The sequence below is a fragment of the Anguilla rostrata genome, chromosome 14, assembly GCF_018555375.3.
Source record: "Anguilla rostrata isolate EN2019 chromosome 14, ASM1855537v3, whole genome shotgun sequence".
NCBI lineage: Eukaryota > Metazoa > Chordata > Actinopteri > Anguilliformes > Anguillidae > Anguilla > Anguilla rostrata.
The window spans coordinates 33,061,757-33,073,610 of record NC_057946.1 but is presented as its reverse complement, the minus strand read 5'-3'; the positions used below and the strand labels follow the sequence as shown (position 1 = coordinate 33,073,610).

The 11,854-nt window shown below is 49.2% G+C and overlaps 1 protein-coding gene and 1 long non-coding RNA gene across 6 annotated transcripts in view; both read left to right on the top strand.

The window, feature by feature from the left end:
- Window positions 1-11,854, top strand: part of depdc5 (DEP domain containing 5, GATOR1 subcomplex subunit) — a 35,465-nt gene that overhangs the window by 18,774 nt on the left and 4,837 nt on the right. For 3 of the 5 annotated variants that reach the window (XM_064308707.1, XM_064308709.1, XM_064308708.1), the window contains exons 28-38: window positions 324-444; window positions 1,682-1,849; window positions 2,560-2,782; window positions 3,140-3,273; window positions 3,978-4,083; window positions 5,271-5,333; window positions 7,481-7,653; window positions 8,300-8,380; window positions 8,590-8,722; window positions 8,894-9,002; window positions 9,302-9,541. In XM_064308707.1, the coding sequence (XP_064164777.1) occupies window positions 324-444; window positions 1,682-1,849; window positions 2,560-2,782; window positions 3,140-3,273; window positions 3,978-4,083; window positions 5,271-5,333; window positions 7,481-7,653; window positions 8,300-8,380; window positions 8,590-8,722; window positions 8,894-9,002; window positions 9,302-9,541 (1,551 nt within the window). The remainder of the gene's footprint in view (window positions 1-323; window positions 445-1,681; window positions 1,850-2,559; window positions 2,783-3,139; window positions 3,274-3,977; window positions 4,084-5,270; window positions 5,334-7,480; window positions 7,654-8,299; window positions 8,381-8,589; window positions 8,723-8,893; window positions 9,003-9,301; window positions 9,542-11,854) is intronic. The other 2 variants (XM_064308710.1, XM_064308711.1) reach the window with 2 other exon arrangements.
- LOC135239768 (uncharacterized) lies at window positions 9,548-11,366 on the top strand. Its single transcript, XR_010325479.1, has 2 exons — window positions 9,548-9,832; window positions 9,889-11,366. It is a non-coding gene; the product is annotated as an uncharacterized LOC135239768 (long non-coding RNA).

Below are 11,854 nucleotides of genomic sequence, written 5' to 3'. Positions count from 1 at the left end.
TCTCTCTGTCTTAGGGCTGTTGTTCCAGAGGGGGAGGAGTCTGTTATGTAAATGTGGTGTCTGTATCTCAGGGCTGATGTGTCATAGAGGGAGAGGAGTCTGTTATGTAAATGAAGTATCTCTCTGTATCTCAGGGCTGCTGTGTCACAGAGGAGGAGGAGTCTGTTATGTAAATGAAGTGTCTCTCTGTACCTCAGGGCTGCTGTGTCACAGAGGAGGAGGAGTCTGTTATGTAAATTAAGTGTCTCTCTGTACCTCAGGGCTGCTGTGTCACAGAGGGGGAGGAGTCTGTTATGTAAATGAAGTGTCTCTCTGTACCTCAGGGCTGGTGTCGCGGCGCAGGCCCGAGGAGGAGGAGAGTGTGTACTGGCTCAGCATGGGCCGCACTTTCCACAAGGTCTGCCTGAAGGACAAGATCATCACCGTCACCCGCTACCTGCCCAAGTGAGCCCCGTCACAGTGAGAATAACCACATAACCGTACTCTATATCCCAGACTGCAGTATAACTGTGACTGTATAACTGTGACTACACTGTTACCCTGACCGCACCGTCACCCGCTACCTGCCCAAGTGAGCCCCGTCACAGTGAGAATAACCACATAACCGTACTCTATATCCCAGACTGCAGTATAACTGTGACTGTATAACTGTGACTGCACTGTTACCCTGACCGCACCGTCACCCGCTACCTGCCCAAGTGAGTCCCGTCACAGTGAGAATAACCACATAACCGCACTCTATATCCCAGACTGCAGTATAACTGTGACCACACTGTTACCCTGACCGCACCGTCACCCGCTACCTGCCCAAGTGAGCCCCGTCACAGTGAGAATAACCACATAACCGTACTCTATATCCCAGACTGCAGTATAACTGTGACTGTATAACTGTGACCACACTGTTACCCTGACCGCACCGTCACCCGCTACCTGCCCAGGTGAGCCCTGTCACAATGAGAATAACCACATAACCGTACTCTATATCCCAGACTGCAGTATAACTGTGACCTCACTGTTACCCTGACCGCACCGTCACCCGCTACCTGCCCAAGTGAGCCCCGTCACAATGAGAATAACCACATAACCGTACTCTATATCCCAGACTGTAGTATAACTGTGACCTCACTGTTACCCTGACCGCACCGTCACCCGCTACCTGCCCAAGTGAGCCCCGTCACAATGAGAATAACCACATAACCATACTCTATATCCCAGACTGCAGTATAACTGTGACTATAACTGTGACCACACTGTTACCCTGACCGCACCGTCACCCGCTACCTGCCCAAGTGAGCCCCGTCACAGTGAGAATAACCACATAACCGTACTCTATATCCCAGACTGTAGTATAACTGTGACCACACTGTAACCTGGACTGCACTATCACCAAGACTGTGTTGTAACTGTGACCACACTGTACCCGTGACCACACAAAGGATGGATTAGGAGTGATGTTGGTCTGATGGTTGACATGCAAAGGGGCCAGCAGTCGGAGTCTTTGGTGCTGGTGTTTCAGCTTGTGCTCGCTGGTCTCTGAAACAGCACTGTACACTCATACTGTTTACTTACCATTCACTCACACTGACTGTCTGCCCGTATGTGTGTGAATGCGTGTGTGTGTGTGAACGCATGTGTGTGTTTGTGTGTGCGTGTGTGTGTGTGCATGTGTGTATGCGTGCAGGTACCTGTATGAGTCGGCGCAGATCCAGTATAATTACAGTCTGTGCCCGCCCCACTCTGACGCCCACTTCATGTCCTGCTGGGTGGAGTTTGGCCACGAGCGGCTGGAGGAGTACAAGTGGAACTACCTGGACCAGTACATCTGCTCCGCCGGCTCCGAGGACTTCAGGTACAGCCCTGGGCCCCCGTCAGACAGCAGCAGCCTCACGCATACACACACACACATGCTGACATGCACACACGCATATACACACACACACACACACAGACGCGCACACACACACACACACACACGCAGACACACACACACACACACACGCATACACACTAACACACACACGCACGCACAGACGCACACACACTAACACACACACACACGTATATACACATCACGCACAGACGCACACACACTAACACACACACACACGCATATACACACGCACGCGCAGACGCACACACACACACACACACACACACATACACACTAACACACACACGCACACACACATGCACATGCTGACATGCACACACGCACGCACACACGCATACACACTAACACACACACGCACACACACATACACATGCTGACATGCACACACGCATATACACACACACGCGCAGACGCACACACACACACACGCGCAGACGCACACACACATGCACATGCTGACATGCACACACGCACGCACACACGCATACACACTAACACACACACACACACTCATGCACATGCTGACATGCACACACACATGCACACACGCATACACACTAACACACACACGCATGCATGCCATGCACACAGAAGCACACACACACATGCACGCCATGCACACAGAAGCACACAGGCATGTTCACGCGCGTATGCTTTCTCCGCCGTAGCCTGATCGAGTCTCTGAAGTTCTGGCGCACGCGCTTCCTGCTGCTCCCTGCGGGGGGCGCGCGGCGGGTGACGGAGGTGGAGGGGCACTGGGACGTGTACGGGGACGGCCCGGGGGCGGGGCGCGAGGGGGCGGGGGACTGGGCCCTGCTCGACGGCTTCGTCCGCTTCCTGGAGGGCCTGAACCGCATCCGCCGCCGACACCGGTCCGATCGCATCATCAGGGTGAGCCGGCGGGGAGAGGGTGGGCGGGGCCAAGTGCAGCTCACTCCTTCCTCTCCTGTCTCTGTCTCCCTCTCGTTATTCACATAAGTAAAGGCTGGCATTGTGGCAAATTTGCTGTCATATATTATGTATCATTCGCTCCTTAAAATCAGAAGCCTGTAAGTTGGAATAAAAAAATGTGCTCTTTCTGCCATAAATGTTTTTTACCTCTCTCCTCTATCCTTCATCTCTCTCTCTCTGTCTCTCCCTCCCTCTCCCTCCCTCACCCGCTCTCTCTCTCTCTCTGTCTGTCTCTCTCTCTTCCTCCCTCTCTTTCTTCCCCTCCCCCTCTCTCCCCCCCTCTCTTTCCCTGTACAGAAAGGAGCAGCCATAAAGGGTCTGCAGGTGTCTGGTCCCCTGGCTGTGTACCCTCCTGAGCCCACAGCGCCCCCTCCAGGCAAGAAGGGAACATCGGCGCTGTCTGCCCTGCTGGAAATGGAGGCCAATCACAAGTGAGTCTCCTTCGCTCGCCTGGAGCCTGTGACGGCACTGCATGCTGGGAGCACACGCTGAGGTCACACGAGTAGAGGACTAGTGACTGGTGCCAGCAATGAGACTAAAATATAAATGAGCCACAATGATGATAATAATATAATAATAATAATAATAATGATGAGGGTGGTGTTCCAACCTCCTACAACTGACCTAAAATTAAAAAATATTTCCCTGTCAAATCAACTTGATTTAGTCAGTAACTTGGTAAAACATTGACAGACAGCTTTAATATCATCACGTCAGATTTGAATTTTTGTCAGGGTTACTTTGTTCTGAATCACACTAACTTTTTTAATGTGGCTAGTGTGCAGGCTAAGAATCTTTTGAGACCCACACTGGTAAAAACAACCAGAAATATTTGCTTCAAAGCAATCCAGTGAATTTATACAGCGGATCAGTTTTTCGTCATTTTTCATCAGTTCTTGTCTCATGGAGTTTCTAAAAGACGCGACTTACTGTTTCTGTCCTCTTGGTCTGGAAACAAAACGAGCACCGCTCCCGTCCTGGAGGGCTGGTGTTTGTGGGTTTATGTCCCGACCGATTGTTCTGGCTTAAACTTCTCAATGGCTGTACACACAAACGCCGATGCAGTCTGCAGCTATAGCTCAAGGCTTACTTCCTGGTATCTGTCTCATGGTGATGATGCGTTTCCTGCCCGCAGGAGTCTGGAGGAGCAGCAGGCCGCGCTGTTCACAGGAAAGCCTGCCGCGCCCCCTACCGACTCCGTGGCCGTCTCCATGACGACCTACGTGGACAGCCCCCGGAAGGTGAGTGGCACCAGGGGAGGGGCTGGTGCATCGTGATTCTCATCCAGAACCCCCCAAAACATTTCCCATACTGCACCCGTACATCTGCTAGTTATCACACTAATAAGTCAACGAATGACGTGGCAGCTTTGAACTTGGTCTTGTGTTATATTGTTGTTTTATGGAAGATGACACCATATGCTGCTCATTATTGTTATAGTCCAGGAATTGCACAGTATATAATGCTGTATTAAGCCTGAACACACAGATCACCTTGGTTCTGGCCTGGTTTTGGCCTAGTTCTGGCCTGATCTTTCTGTTGTGGTTCTAGCCTTTCCCTTTTTACCAGAGGGAAAAAATGAGCTTAGTTTTGAAAACTTTCAGATGTTCTGCTGGACGTCTTCCCTGTAGGTGTGCGAAAAGGTGTGGAAGGGTGTGGCCAGATTAGCACAGGGTCACATGTCCATTGGCGATGCTGATTGGATGTTTCAGAATGCAGGTTTCTCTTAGGCTGGTGCCATCTCTGGAAGAAGTGATACTAAAAAGCTTGCTCTGTACAGAACTTCAGACCGCTTATTGGAATACGCCATGTTCTCTTAAGAAATTTGTGAGTCTGTGAGTCTGTATGTCACTGTATGTGTGCTAGTGTGTGTACCTGTGTGTGTGTGCGTGTGTATGTGCGTACCTGTACACTTTAGTGTGTGCACCTGTGCGTGTATGCATGCATACCTGTGCGTGCGTGTGTACCTGTGCCTGCGCGTGAATACATGTATGTGCGTGTACATGTGTAGCTGTGTGTGTGTGTGTGTGTGTGTGTGTACTGTGTGCATTAGTGTGTGTGTGCACGGGCTCGTGTACAGGTCTCCGCTGTGGTTTTTATTCTTTCTGTAGTTTTCTCTGCTCTGTCTCTCATCTCTTCTCCTCTCCCACTCCTCCACCCCTTCCTCACTCCTTTCTCGCCCTCTCTTCTAACGCCGTCCTTTTCTGCCTCTGCTCCGCCTCCTCTTCTTCTCCCCCTCTCCCTCTTCCTTGCTCACTCTCTTCCTCCTCTCCCCCTCTCCTCCTCCGCCTCTGCCTCGCTCCCTCTCTACTCCTCTCCCTCTGCTCCTCCCTCTCCTCCTCTGCTCCTCCTCCACCTCTTCGTGGGTCCCTCTGCTCCTCTCCCTCTCTCTCTCTCTCCTCCTCCCTCTCTCCCTCCACGCTGACAGGACGCCGCCTTCTTTTTGGACTTTGTCCGTAGCCCTCGCTCGTCCTACATCTATCACTCTCAGGTCAGTAAGTTCTGCCCCCTTCCCCCCAACCCCCCCCCCTTAAAGGGGAACCCTGCACTAAAATCTCTAAACCCCACTCCCCCTCCCCCCCAGTAGGTAGAAGTGGTTTGTCAGTTTCCGTCTCCATTAACCGCATGGCTGTCACACACCTTACCTGTTTTGTGCCACGTGGTTGGATGTTTGCATGGGGTGTGGCTCGGTTCAAATGCACTTCTGCTTGTGGAGGTGGACAGCATCCCAGCCCCGTCCGCTGCCGCCACCACCACCACCGCAGGTGTGCAGTTTACAGGAAGTGACCTCACTGCAGCCCCACGACGCACAGGGTCCCCACAATCAAAGCCCTTGGAAATATCCACCTCCAGGAAAGTTCCGGAAGAGGCCTGGAGAGTCAGTGGGAATACTGCACCCAATTCTCTTATGACTCCTTAGGAATATTTTCATCCTGGAAACCAGGGAAAAATCCAAAAAAGCAGTCAAAGAAATATTTGCTTCTTACTTCTGTTTTGTCCAGTTTAACGTGTCCACGTTACTAACTCCCTGCCTGGATGTCGTTTGCTCTGATGGCTAGCTCATTCTGATACTGAAACGGGCTGGTTCGCATGCTTGATCGTTAAGCCTTTGATTGGTTTGTCCTTCCAGGCAAATACCTCATTGAAGTGTGTGAAATAATTCCACAACCCCTAAAACTCGAAAACATGCTATGAGCCTTGAGCAAAATGCATCCAGCTTTCTTGCTAACTTGCTCACATGATGTCACTTAATAACTAGTCATGTAGCTTCAGTGTGTCCGTATTGCTAACGCATTTCACAGCTAACTGGTTCGTACATTACTTATGCTACCAGAAGTCATTGGTCACTGTATATGTAAAATAATCTTTAGGTTGGGTGCCTCATGAATGAATGTCTGTCAGCCTTGACCTTGGAAGTAACAGACGTAATCTAGCTCATGGTGTCGTACCGCAAAAATACAAAGTCCTTGAAGATCATATGTTTCTACTGAAGAATGAATTGAAAAATCATGAAAAATATTCTGGGTTTGGCGGGAACCCTAAAATCATTCCTTCACAGTTCCCACAGTACTTGGAAATCCTGAGGAAATTTTCATCCTGCTATCCACGAAAAAAATGTGTGCAAAGCAGTCAAATGCTCCACTGGCCTTTAAAATTCCTGGAAACAGATGGATATTGTTTCTTCTTACTTTTAACTTGCACAGTTAAAAGAGTCCATCTTGCTTACTTGCTCACTGGATCTAATATCTTCTCAAGGCTAGCAGTGTCAGCGTACGCTGATATGGCTAATAAATGGCCTAGCTGCAGAATACCGTTCCCTTTCTCATGCATGCATCTGTGAGGAATGTCTCTCGATGGATTTCTCTGCAGTTTTGCCTTCAATGCAGCATGGTGTCACTAGAATATAACCGTTGCTGCAATACTGTAATCCTTAAAGTTATTTTGGTGAAACTTTAATCCTAAAAACCATTAAATTGACATCCATAAATTGTCATTATAAAGGAGGGAAAAATAAAGGAATGAACTGGTTTGGTTGGTGAGCGACTACAAGTAATGAACAGCTACATAATTGATAGTAACTTATGCAAGCAGGCTGAGATTTGTTAACGTCAACTTATAGAGAAATGTAAGTGTTACGCAGTCACCAAAATGCCAGGCTGTGCTTGTGAAAAGAGAAGGTTATACTTGCATACTTGCATACTTGCATGTGTATGTCCTCAGTCAAAGTTAAGGACAGTACTGTTCTATTGTAATGTCAGCCATCACTTCATAGAAGGCCTTAAAGGCCTTTTATATGTACTAAGGATTCAGGAGAAAAAAGATTTTTTAAGATTTTGAAGGAGGACAGTCGTGTCCTGAGTAATGTTTAGCTAGTGGTCTCCTGTTTCGTACGGTAAACGGTTTGTGAACTCTGCGTGCGTTTGTAGTTGAATACATGTTTTTTAATGAGTAGTGAACGGGTGGATTCCGTTTCAATTTGTGAGAGAATTTTCAATTAATGAATTTAGTTTCTATTTATATAAACTCAGTGAATAATCTGCTGCTGTGTAGATGCAGCCGTATTGCCACTGCATCACCTCTGCAGTCCCGACAACTCTGGTTTAATTGGAGCTAACACTTCCTGATTGGCTTCTGCAGATGCCAGTCGATCAGGCAGCAGCCAATCCTGCAGAGGGTGGAACTGCAGACAAGGGAGCTGTCCAGGGAGGGGAACGAACCACAGCGGCAGGCTACAACCACCCAGGAACTGGCTCTGTCACTCAGGTGACAGGGGAGGTGGCACAGACACCTGGGGCTGCCACGGAGAGCAGGTGAGGTGGGAGGAGTCAGCTGTGCTGAACTCACGCAGCTTGTCTGAGGAAGTGTGGTTGATGCTTTGACCCATTTTGACCCATGGTCTCTTGCGGTGGGCACTGTGGTCTGCACAGTGCAGTAATGTTTATGTGTTTCTCTGTTGCAGTGGGCAGTGCAGTAATGTTTATGTGTTTCTCTGTTGCAGTGGGCAGTGCAGTAATGTTTATGTGTTTCTCTGTTGCAGTGGGCAGTCGGATGTGTGCTCTTGCAGTGGGCCAGCATGTCTAGTGTCTCCTGCAGTGGCATGCAGTAATGGAGTGTTCCTGGAGGGCATCAAGCACATTTTGAGTGCCTGTTCATGGATGCAGTAATGTTGTGTTCCTGTGCAGTGGCAGTGGTAAGTTAGTGTTCCTGTTGCGTGGCGTGCAGTATGTTTATGTGTTGTCTGTGCGTGGCATGAATGTACATTGTTGTGTTTGCCTTTTGAGGGCTATGCAGTATCTTTGATGGTTCTCTCTTGCAGGGCTGAGTGTAGTGTTTCTGTCAGGGGCAGTGCAGTAATGTTTATGTGTTTCTCTGTTGCAGTGGGCAGTGCAGTAATGTTTATGTGTTTCTCTGTTGCAGTGGGAAGTGCAGTAATGTTTATGTGTTTCTCTGTTGCAGTGGGCAGTCGGGCTCTGGTGGATCCAGTCTGTCCTCCTCCTCCACTATAATGGAGATACTGGAGGCCATCAAGCACCCCACGTGAGAGCCTGTTAACTGGACTGTGTGTGTGTGTGTGTGCGTATGTGTGTGTGTGTATATGTGTGTGTGTGTGTATGTGTGTGTGTGCGTGTGTGTGTATGTTTGTATAACGTGTGTGTCTGTGCGTGCGTATGAATGTACAATATGTTCGTGTATGTGCCTGTGTATCTATGCTACTGTTTTCCTTCTGACTGGTTCCTCTCTTGCAGGACTGGAGTGCAGCTGTTATCTGAACAGAAGGGGCTGGGCCTCCACTGTTTCATCAGCGCAGAGGTTGTCCATTGGCTGGTCAGCAATGTTGAGGGCGTGGCCACACAGGGCATGGCTGTAGACGTCATGCAGGTAGCTCTCCGCCCTTTGTGTAGAGTTAGAACTATCCTTTGTGTTTATGTACCAGACATGACCCAAAAAATCTATTTCTGGTGATTAGTGAGGACCGGTCCTCCTCTCCCTGACGTGTGTGTGTGTGTGTGTGTGTGTGTGTGTGTGTGTGTGTGCTCTCTGTCCCTGTAGAAGATGCTGGATGAGGGGCTGATCGCTCACGCGTCAGGTGATGCCATGCGCACCTTCATCTACGGCTTCTACTTCTACAGGATCGTGAGCGAGAGAGACCCTGAACGGGGTGAGGACTGCTGTGCCAGCGTTCAGACACGCGCTCAACACGCGCTCAACACGCGCTCAACACGCGTACACGCGTGCACATACACACAGCCTTTTATCGAGGTCAGGGGCGGTGTATGCCAGTGCCATATTACCAATTGCAGTCATTCATTCGGCAAACTGATGACATTACAGTTTCCTGCTTCCTGATTTCCCTGAGCTGATATAGAACTGACCCCAGGCTTGGTCCTCTATTTTCAATTATTTCCATCTTACCCCTGCACCCCTCCCACCCCCCAACCCCCACCCTACCCCCCGCAGGCTCGGCGGCCCAGCTGCCCTCGGCGGGGGCGGGGGGGTGGTCTCCGGCGGCCCTGGAGGACTTCGCCCTGTTCCAGAGGAAGTGGTTCGAGGTGGCCTTCCAGCTAGAGGAGCGGCGGCCCTGCGACCTTCCCGCCTTCCTGTTGCCCTGGTTACCCAGCCGGCCGGCCTCGTACGCAAGTAGGCACAGCTCCTTCAGCCGCAGCTTCGGAGGACGCAGCCAAGCCGCCGCACTGCTAGGTACACACAGCCTGTCCCTGTCCCAGCATCCCCCGGGGCCCAGGGCGGGAGGGCGTCACGCGGAGCCAAGCGCATGCACAGTTCCCCCATCAACCCCCACGCACTCAGCATAACTCACATAAACCCCCCCACCCCACCGCGTTCAGCCTCAACCCATACAACCACAGCCTGTGTAAATAACATGACGTGCTAAACACACGCTACAGTACTACAGGAGCGCCAGTGACTATTCTACAACCTACAGGCCACACAGTACTACAGGAGAGCCAGTGACTATCCTACACCCTACAGGCCACACACACACGATACTACAGCAGATGGAGCCAGTGACTATCTACACCCTACAGGCCACACAGTACTACAGGAGAGCCAGTGACTATTCTACACCCTACAGGCCACACAGTACTACAGGAGAGCCAGTGACTATTCTACACCCTACAGGCCACACAGTACTACTGGAGAGCCAGTGACTATTCTACACCCTACAGGCCACACAGTACTACAGGAGAGCCAGTGACTATTCTACACCCTACAGGCCACACAGTACTACAGGAGCCAGTGACTATTCTACACCCTACAGGCTACACAGTACTACTGGAGAGCCAGTGACTATTCTACACCCTACAGGCCACACAGTACTACAGGAGAGCCAGTGACTGTTCTACACCCTACAGGCCACACAGTACTACAGGAGAGCCAGTGTCTGTTCTACACCCTACAGGCCACACAGTACTAGGTACTGGGTAACAGTTGTTTAAATGTTTTGACATCATGTCCAGCACATACTAACAGTGGACTTTCCTGATTGCATGGAAGCACGTTGCAGAAGTCGAACCCTTTTGCGTGGGCCCCTGCTCTCCCCCGTTATCCGCTAACACCATCCCCTTATGACATCACCATCATCATCACCTGGCTCCGCGTGGTGTCCTCCCCTTTTGGACTTCATGGCTCCGCCCCCTGACTCCACCCCTGAATGGTTAAGCATGTAGAAGGTGGAGAATTGTGATTCATGCCCCTTTTCATATGCCCCCTGCCCCCCCCCCCCCCCTCCTCACACCCCCCCACGATTGTGACAAGATTTTAAACGGGTCTTCAGACTCAGCCTGGGGACCCATTGTGTACGCTGGTTTTCGTTTCAGCCTAATTGCAGTGTCTAAACAGTAATGAGCTTCTAATTGCTCTTAATTAGATGCTTAACGACTAACGAATAATTCACTTTTAATATTTACCTAATGGTTTATTTTTCTGTGATGTGCTGTATGGAAAATAATTCAGTTTGAAAGTGGTGGAATTTTTCTAATTGATGAAAATAAAGACCAGTGAAATCAGTGGGGTCCTAACTGCTTAAAGTGTGGACAGCTAGTCACTGGCACTAAACTATTTCTGGAAATGGGTAAATTCAAAGATGGCGTTCAAGGTTTGAGGAAAAAATTGTATGGAAATCTGAATTGATAGAGAGATTGGCTTTAACGATAACGAGAATACATGTGTGGCCCCAGCACCGAATTTAGAAACCTGAATTAAACCCCCCCACCTTGCCTCTCACCCCCCCCCCCCCCCCTCCAATCAGACCCATTAATCAGTGTGGTAGCATTTATTGTAGTGCATGCATTGGTAGTGGCTGTGGTACTGTAGTGTAGTGGTGTGGGCTGTCTCTCTCTCTTGTTGTCTCTCTCTGTCTCTCTCTCTCTGTCCCTCTCTCTATCACTCTCCTTCCTAACCCCTCCCACGCAGATCACATGCAGCATTCTCACAACGTTACAGCAACGTTCAGCAGCGTTATGGGAGCGTTGTGTGTTGGCTCTTTCCGTTTTGCTTCCTTCTGCTCAAATTGCCCTTGAGATGTCTGCATGCAAACTTGTGTGTCCAACTGTGTGTGCATTTTAACAACTTTTTTTTTTTACGGAACCAAAGGTAGAGATATGAACCCTATTTTATTCAATTGAGATTTTTAAAAATTTAATTCTGAATGCAACAAAGTTCTTAAGATGCATGCACTTAGTAATTAATTTGTAAAGAAAATATAGTACATAGTTTGTTATTTATAACATAAATATTAGCCTACACAGTATTTAAATCAGAATTGCTTCCTTGTTCCTTGATGTTGTGTTTGCTATCAAACTGTTACTCCTGAAATAACGTTGTTTTAACCTTTTTCATTTTAATGATGAAAATTGTTATGGACCTTTTGGTGATTTTGTTAGTGTGCTTTCCCTTTGTCTGTTTTTTTTTGTTTACCATGGGTAAGTAAGTGTCACAGTGTGTCTTCTAGTACAATTTGCTATTATTCTTCACATATTAAGATGAATATTT